Source organism: Sinohyriopsis cumingii, chromosome 11, assembly GCF_028554795.1.
Source record: "Sinohyriopsis cumingii isolate HCF-2022 chromosome 11, ASM2855479v2, whole genome shotgun sequence".
Classification (NCBI taxonomy): Eukaryota; Metazoa; Mollusca; class Bivalvia; order Unionida; family Unionidae; genus Sinohyriopsis; species Sinohyriopsis cumingii.
This window is the reverse complement of record NC_142971.1, coordinates 105,775,979-105,785,696: the sequence shown is the minus strand read 5'-3', so window position 1 is coordinate 105,785,696 and position 9,718 is coordinate 105,775,979. Positions and strand designations below refer to the sequence as shown.

At 30.9% G+C, this 9,718-nt stretch overlaps 1 protein-coding gene across 1 annotated transcript in view; it reads left to right on the top strand.

The window, feature by feature from the left end:
* Window positions 1-1,016: 1,016 nt before the first annotated feature.
* The window catches only part of LOC149789219 (SCO-spondin-like), a 151,489-nt gene continuing 142,787 nt past the window's right edge, over window positions 1,017-9,718 (top strand). The window contains exons 1-3 of the mRNA XM_089973588.1: window positions 1,017-1,252; window positions 6,897-6,980; window positions 7,330-7,367. Of these exons, the coding sequence (XP_089829714.1) occupies window positions 1,182-1,252; window positions 6,897-6,980; window positions 7,330-7,367 (193 nt within the window). The 5' untranslated portion in view covers window positions 1,017-1,181. The remainder of the gene's footprint in view (window positions 1,253-6,896; window positions 6,981-7,329; window positions 7,368-9,718) is intronic.

Genomic DNA, 9,718 nt, shown 5'->3' with positions numbered 1-9,718 from the left:
TCAGCTAATCAACCTGATATACATCCGATGGACCATATAATTTCCAATATATATTCAGAATATAAAACTGCTAATAATATATGGTAAAATTTCCCCCTAAGACAAATTCGGGTATTTGCGAGCATTAGATGAAACAGATTAATGTCTTACACACACACACACACACACACACACACACACACATATATATATATATATATATATATATATATATATATATATATATATATATATATATATATATATATATATATATATATATATTCCTACTTGTACGATTGAATGGGAGCAGAGTTATCGAGTCACATAGGTTATTGTTGAAAATAATTGTCTCAGGAAAAAAATATACATTATAGTTAAACGTTGAATGTCATACTTTACGGCTTTTAGTGAAGGCGTCTGTTGCCCTTGTCAGCACATGTCCTAAAATTGACTCAGTGATTTCCTTAACACTTCAGTTGTTCACGCTGGAGCTTGTGATCTGCTCCTATTCTTGGAATATTTTCTTTTCCATTGCAGTTCGAACCAGAGAGTCTTTTGATCAAAGCTAAGATTTAATTTATTAGTAATATTGCAAAAATAACATTTCAATGAAGGATTACATGTTTCGTCGTGGCAGGGGTTTTCTCAGCATCTTAGATCAATTGTATATAATCTCATCAGTAAACATAGCGATTATGCTAATTGCTAAGAAGAAAATGTCAATGTTGTTATGACTGGACTAATATATGATAAGGAAGTGTTGAATATCTATTTACAAATCTTATATTAATGGTGCAGCCTTTGTTTGCATTTGCAAATATTGAAGCCACATCTATAACATAAATTACGTGTTTAATTTTAAAGACTTTATCGTGAAATTATTATCTACGTTTCTTGGAATTCGTGAAAACTTTTGTGCAATACTGAGTAAATCAGAAGGTATGCTTTTCTTAAAACTACGATTCAAATTGATCAAATCAGTCCAGTAAGAACTGGTACATAGCGGTTTACTTACAGGTTGTCAATCAGCAGTGGGTTTTTCTCAATTGTTCTATTGATTCCTAACTAGTCCTTCAATGCATATGAGGTAAATAGGGGTGGCAACCAATATACTGAGAATATTGAAACTGGAATGACATATAATCCCAGGCAGTTAAATTCTGATCTCTGCATAATTGCATTACCATATACAAACAGGCATGAACCAATCTACAAGGAACGCCATTCTTTTTCTTGCTGTATGCATAGCGTTTGTCTTCACGGTTCATGGGTAAGCCTTCAGTTTTCATACGTTCTTTATAATCTTTAATTTTAATGTCTAATTATCCGTTTTGGTTAATATTATGCTGCTAACTGTTTTATGCACATGTACTGCAGCAAGCAAAGAATGTCTAAAATACTTTGTCCTAAATTTCAGTATGCACACATTATTGGTTTTATAGGGCCTTGTATTCCTTGTGTTAATCTTCCTAATGATCGTAAAGACATAAAGATACTCTACTGTTGAATTATTTAAATACTTTAAATTAAGACTATGTTGGAAAAATAATGTAATCCATGAGTGGCTTCCGTTTAAAGGGGTTGCAGATGTCAAAATATCTTCAGCGTTTACATTCACCCAGGATATTCTTCTTCCTATGTGGGAACAATCACTGACCTATCTCTACATAATTTCTATTTCCATAAATAATTTTGCCCCAAAAATTGTTTAAATGTGCTTGGACAAGGATACAATGGTACCATTAAGAATACCTTAAACGTTTAGTAAATTTAACTGTTTTAATTTTCGTACCATTTTCTTCAATGTTCTATTTTTCAAATTAGGATGCCATTATGATACGTTTAACATCATTGTCATAAATTCATTTCAGAGCACAATTTGCAAATCCCTCTTTATTTTTTTTTCTCCAAGCAATGAATATATCTATCTATCTATGTATGTATGTATGTATGTATGTGTGTAAATATATATATATATATATATATATATATATATATATATATATATATATATATATATATATATATATATATATATATATATATAATAAATGTTTCAAATCCTTTGGTTGTATAGAAACCGATCCGCGTAAATAATTAGTTCTTAGTCTTTGTAAATATTCTATTTGCAAGATTATTTCCTTCTCAATGACAATATACATTTGCTCTGTTTATAAATGTTATTCTCCGGTTTAAATCTGTATACTAAAGTTATTCACTAGCCAGAGTAAGACTATCTGAGATTTCCATGAATTAAATAATTGATTGTTTCCAACGAGGATCATCTTCAAACGAGGCTCAGTATCACTGACAAATATAAACAAGTTCGATAGTGTGCAACATTTTTTGTTCAAACTGATGTTAAATGAACGTCTCAGACGTTTATTGAAAAGTCTGTTTAAATTAAGGTATGATACCTATGTATATGTTTGAATTCTCATCGAGTCGGAAATTGCATAAGAGGTGATTTGAAATTTTGTTTTAATTTGGTTTGATATTGGGTGATTGAGAAGACGTATTGAGCTTTGATTTATATAACATAGAACCGATTAAATATATATGTAACTATTTAAAATGTGTTTTTATAATGGCATTACACTGTCGACATTTTAATTTCAATTTATTTAAGTTAAAATATTTCGACATATATTTATATAAGCATGCGTGTTATAGTTTACGTCCAATTTTTGCGATACAGAAATAACTTTAAAGGACGTACTGAATATTTTCTGAAACGATATTCAGCATAATACTGTAATTTGGCCTTAGCTACATATAATTTCCTATATAGCTGCATATGATTTCCTATATAGCTACAGATAATTTCCTATATAGCTACAGGTAATTTCCTATACAGCTACAAATAATGTCCTATATAGCTACAGATAATTTCCTATATCGCTACAGATAATTTCATATATAGATACAGCTAATTTCCTATGTAGCTATATATAATTTCCTATATAGCTACAGATAATTTCCTACATAGCTGCAGCTGATGTCGTATGTGCTATTCATTTTGATGAATGCTTTGTTTCTATTAATCGAAAGAAATAATATATTTCTACACGTTTTAGAATATCATTTTAAGGATTATTCCCTAGATTTATATATTATCATCAGAATACAATGTGTACATTACGAGGAAATAAGAGTGACTTTACTTGTTGTAGATTATGATTCCCTTTTATGCATTTTATCATTCTGTAAAACATAAACGCCTGATCATGTACATGCCCTATATATAAATGTCACTGGTCTGAAGAACAAAAATCACAAAAATGAATTTTACCAGACGCTCCCATTGATAATTAGGTTAAAGTTTCTATATATACTTTGCTATTTACTGTTCAAGCAAACAATTCTGAACTAAACTTAACAGACTGTTAAATCCTAAAAATAGATACTGATAAAATTGTTTGAGAATGCCTCACTTTCATTTATGTTGAATTGCAAGACCATTTATGTCTTGCACTCATATAGTGTATTCAGTATGTAGGGGAGCCTCGATAATCCGGACACCTTCGTTCCCAGTGAATATAGCCGGATTAACGAGTTTCTCGGATAATTTAATCATGCACATGTTTAAATTACGATGTCATCATACCGTATATATATATATATATATATATATATATATATATATATATATATATATATATATATATATATATATATATATATACATGTACATGCATATGCTATCTGTAAATGTACTGTCTATTCAATAATTGTTGAAATAAATTAATTAATACATCTATTGACTTATGTTTATTTCACATTATTATAGCATGCACTTGTACATACATGTACAGTAAATATAACATACACGTACAGTAAATGTAAGTTTAAACAATAAACACATCGAACACATCAGACTATGTACATGTGTATGAATGTACTGTACATACATTTATTATGTCAGTTTCCTGAAGACATCTGTAACCTTTGTTTGCCTGGATTTTTTTGGCTGATCGATCTGCAATGCTGATAGTGTCCATAGATTCTCAAGGGCTTCACTATTGTGTTTTATGTCATCACGGGTGAATATTGCTGACGCAGCTCAAAATACAAAATGAGTGTTGCTCTGGTGTCCTTGGCTTCGCTGCTAACTGACGTCCCCATTTTATTCTTAAGAAATTCTATACTATCCACAGCTTAAATCAAGCAACTGTAATTGTGATGTGATGTGATTTTGAGTTTTAACGTAGCTTTAACAATTTTTCAGTCATATCGCTACGATGTCTGCAATGTGGCAGTTTATAGTGATGTCTAGCACTGGGGCATCATGCCGCAGACATGTAGCATGATGTCCCACCCAGTCACATTATCCTGACACCAGGCCGACCAATCCTAACACTAACCTCTTAATGCTGAACGCCAAGCGAGGCAGCTGTTAGTACCATTTTTTAAGTCTCTGGTATGACTCGGCCGGGGATCGAACCCACGACCTCCCGCATCCGAGGCGGACGCTCTAACCACTAGGCCACCGGAGCGGTGACTGTAATTGTACAGCCATCAATAAACTGTGATTGTTACATACAATTAGTAAACAACATAGAGGCTTAATACTGCACTTAATTTGTTAACCATATGTTAAGTCAAAAAAGCGTCGACGATTTGATCTCGGTGTGTTTATTCAATTATTGACACCCTCGTCGGCGACTACCTTAAACAGACATTGTTTATACAATCGCTGGTTGCAATATGGTCACGCTATTTAGTTTTTCCACACCCATGATCACGTGATCAATTGTTAACTTTAATATGCCACTAGAATTTGACCAATCAGAGATTGATACATTGACACACCTCGATCTTTGCGTAGGTGAATTTGTAATATCCGACTGACTATATTTTCATATAGGATTTTTCGAATTGTCTTATTTTTTCTTATTTTTGGCCAGATAATTTCCGAGTTATCGAGATATGTTTTTAGTAATTTTACATATTTTCATTTCCGATTTTGATTTCGGATATGGAAAGCAGATTTCCTGGTTAACGGAGCGAATTGACGTTTACAAATTCCGTTTCCGTTGAATTTTGTACGGAAAGTGAGTTTTCGGATAAATGGAGTCCGGATTACCTAGGCTACTCTGTGTGTGTGTATATATACTCTGTGTACGTGTATATATATATATATATATATATATATATATATATATATATATATATATATATATATATATATATATATATATATATATATATATATATATAGACACAGCGATCACATTCAAGTGATCTCTCAAAAGTCACCTATTTCGACCGCAATAACAAAATTAAAGACCTAATAATGTTTCATACCTGAAATATTCCCAGCATGTTTGTTTATTTTTTTAACTTTTTTCTAATTTCATGGTGTTTGTTTTTGTAATAATATTATTATATGTTTGTTATCTTATAGGTGTTGTATAATGTGGTAAAGCGCTTAGAGGTTCTAAAGATTAGGTGCTATACAAAGTCTTCATTATTATTATTATTATTATTATTATTGTTATTATTATTATTATTATTATTATTATTATTATTATTATTATTATTATTATTCAACAGTCAATAATATTTCCGGTGTTTGAATTTCCGAATGAAATTTAAATAAATATCTTTGTCCAAGAATCCTGGATGAACACTCAAATATTTCCAGGAGAAAGAATTAATATTTTAAAATATAAATAATGCGAATAAAAATTAAAATGTAATTCACAGACTGGTCGGAAACACACACTTTCCAGTGTAAATAAAAAGCACCGACAACTAATATCTCTATAAAGGAAGATTACACAGTCTTGAAAAACAAAACAGAATCCGGATGAGGGTCAACTTTCTAGAAACCTCAAGAAGTATTTATGTTTGAAAACACGTAATCCCAGTATGACCTTGAAAAAAAACACAATCACTTTTGTCTTAAAATAAGATATAATAAAATTGTTTACTTTTCTCAGTTATTGGTAAATTAAGGTCGGGAACTAGCTCATCATATGATACAAAGTTCTGTGTGCACTATTATTTCTAAGGTAAACCTAATTTCTGGAAAATATCAAATTCCTAATAAACAAAATTACCTTATTTTGACAAATAACGAAATTAAAAATATTTTTTTAAAGCTTGCAAACAATTACATTAAATCAAATATATATATATATATATATATATATATATATATATATATATATATATATATATATATATATATACTATTCGAGTGCAAGACTCAAATATATACTATTGTGTTGTCAGACATAGCAAAGTTTCGTGAACAAAACCAGCCCGGACACCTGAGACGTCGATCATAATGAAAGAAGTAATAATGATAATCAAGATAACAAAGTCTGCAGAGTAAACAGCATCACAAGCAGTTTTCTTTATATTCATCTCACTACCATTGTGTCCAATAGTAACTCTAGTGGCACGTGACATCCATCTTTTATGGTACTGGTTGCTCTTATGAAATTATCAATAATTTCTTGTAGCATTTCCTACAATAACGTCCAATTAACATTGAATTCAAATTAAAACTTGCTTTCAGTACTTGCAATTGCTAGTACATGATTCCTTAGGTCTCAATTTTTTTAATTCATTACACAGTGTAGTTATCTTCATAATCTTCATTTAACGTGCTCAAATGTTCCTGGAGGATAAGTAATACAATTTATGTTAATTATAAAGTAAAACTATATTTCTTCTTTGCCTTTTCGTTCAAATGTTTTGTGTGAATGCAGATGTGACAGTGTTTTTGCCTGATTACCAGTATTTGTTTTGCAGAATTCTTTGAAAATGTTTTGCATATACAATGGGCATTTGTCCTACATTTAACCATGGTATGAATGTTTACTTTGATCTAAAATTCATAAACTTTGTAAATAGAAAGTTCTCACATAGAAATAATTGCTCTAAAATTATGTACATTTTAGTGAACTGTGTTCCTTCCAAACCGTATGCTATGTGGCAGAAAGATATGAAACCTGTGGATGGTGGGGTTGTGATACTCACTACAGGTTTGTTAATTTTAATAAATATAAATAGATACTTACAACCATTTAGAAGTTTCGAATAAGCAAGATGCCCATTTATTTGGGATTCTCTGTTTTGCTTTCCTTTGTGTATTTTTTCTTCAAAACGCTTTGAACAAACGTTATTGTTTCATTAGATAATTCAGTGATTCACTTCACTATATCAGATTGCGATAGCAAGATAAATATTAAATGAATAAATAAACCACACACACACGATTGATTGTTCAGCACTGTCACTAAAACTTATTCAATTTTTTATACTTTTTCAGTAAGAAATAGTCTTATAGAATAAATTATTAATGTTTCGTTCCATTTTATATTCACATTCTAGAACAATTTCAAGCATATGTCCTGGGACAGCTGAATGCAGTAAGTACTATTTTCAAATAATTATTCATCATATGTATGTCTGTAAGATGTATTGAAAAGATTCCTGAAATTATAGGAATTACTTATAATGTATATGTTGATGCTTGTTTTACAGAACTGAGGGATTTACGATGGTGATCATTTTTATTTTTGATTTTCACATTTCCACATTATTTCCAAATGTCTTGTTTTACATTCTTTCTTTCTTTCTGTCCTTTGTTTTTCTATAATTAATTTCAATTATATTTCAGGGAAACAGTGGGTGAAGAACATTGTGTTTCTCATGGGGTTTTAAACTTGTATTGTGCCAATTCAATACTTTGCCGCTGAAACACAAACTTGGATTATCGGAGTTTGCTTACTTACTTACACGCAAATTTGGCATAGGACGATGACAGATGGAATGGCTGGCAATCTTTTGATTTTTTTTTACTCAGATATCAGGACCTGTTTTCCAGAGTAGAAGTGGAAACTATGAGTTTTACCTGATGATATTCTCTCTCGTCATGTAGAAAATATCCTTCGTATTTCAGAAAACTACTATAGCAGTCACATGTAATTTGCTAGTTATGTCTTCGAGCAGTATATCATTATAAGAGGAGGAACAGTTCAATGAACACCACTTAGTGTATGTAAAGAGACAACTGAGCAGCAAGAAAATTGAACAAAGGCATCTCTCCCTATAACTTGTTGAATAATTATGCTGCTCGGTCATGATAATATAAATCCTACTTTCATGACAATGTTCCGATAGAAAGTAGGGCCCAGGATAAAGGATGAGAGTTGTTTGCTGTTTACCCGCATAATCTTGGATTGGAGTCTTTATTTGTTTTACCCGTTTCCATCCTAATTAGAAGGTCTTGGTACTAAGGCTGAACCAGGCTAAAAGATGGGATTCACTTGCTGTTTACCCATCTCAGGTGCGGTCCCTCTCATTTACTTCAGATTCAACTCATTCCTGGTATAAAAATTCTTGAGAACACATTTCTTTTGAGCATGTGTAGTCTTCTGCTTCTCTTTGGGGTACACAGTTCTGTTTTCCAATACATAGGTGTCTCTTTCTGATTAAGTGTAAGCTTCATATGACGCAATACCCATTCAGGATTATTGTCAATGTTTCACTATCAAAAACCTCTGGGTCCCCTTTGTCTAAATTGGTATACTTGACAATTAATTTGACTCATATTGGTCCTAATGTAATTGTCTCGTTTAATTACTATACCTTTGTTATAAGATAAGCAAAACACATTTCCATCCAGTGAACCACCTATCAAAGACGACAAGGCGATGTAAATGATAGTATGCTTCATTCTTGAAAAATGTCCCCTTAGGTGTCCAGTGTAATAATTCACTAAATTGTGATCTTGCCTTTTACACCCAGTAGTACCTGTGCAGCGACATCAATTACATTAATTTTCAAGCTTATTATGTACTTTACCGATACATATGCTTCTTCTTAAAACACCATACTATTTTTCCAGTAATTATTTTCAGTCCATCAGCAACCTCCATTATTTAAATTACGTTTTGTAATATAAAACGACACATACAAAACGACACCTAGGCTGGTTCTGTAGCTCATAAAACATTTTGCTGTGCACTGTAAACAGACTGCACTTTCACAATAATTACAGCAGCTTTCCTCGGAACAATCCACCAAATCATAGTTGTCAGAATATCGATGAATTGATTTTAATTTTGCTACTTACTGAAATGATAAGTTGATAACATTTTCCACAGAAAAATAGTTTCACTCTGAGCATGGTGGTTTCAATATAGATATTTAGTAACTATCCTAAATAAAATGAATATTGTCGTATATTACAGCTGGACTTTGACATGGGGAGGTAATCTGAAACCATTATGTAACCTCCAAATCAAAATATCAAATTCAAAATTATTGCATTTCTCTAATAGTTATTAAACATCGTTTGATTTTGTCTACATACATATCTGTCTTGAGTTTTCTAAACGATACCTAAGTCTAATAAATTGCATTGTAATGGTACTTTTTGTATATATATATATATATATATATATATATATATATATATATATATATATATATATATATATATACCGCAAGTAGATGTTTAATCCCTCATTTTTTTTTAAGGACCTTGGTTTTCGAATTAATTGAGAGACAAAGCTGTACCTTTCGGTGTTAATATAAACCAAAGTTAAATAATTTATTAGTAATCAATAAAACGTTTCCTCATCCGTTTATTTACCTTGGCAACAAAGGGAGATGCAGCAGTAATGAAATGAGTCAAATATTTGACAACATGGATACACATTTATTAAAAATCTTTTTTAAAACAATTATAAATTAATTGTCAGGTTAAAGAATC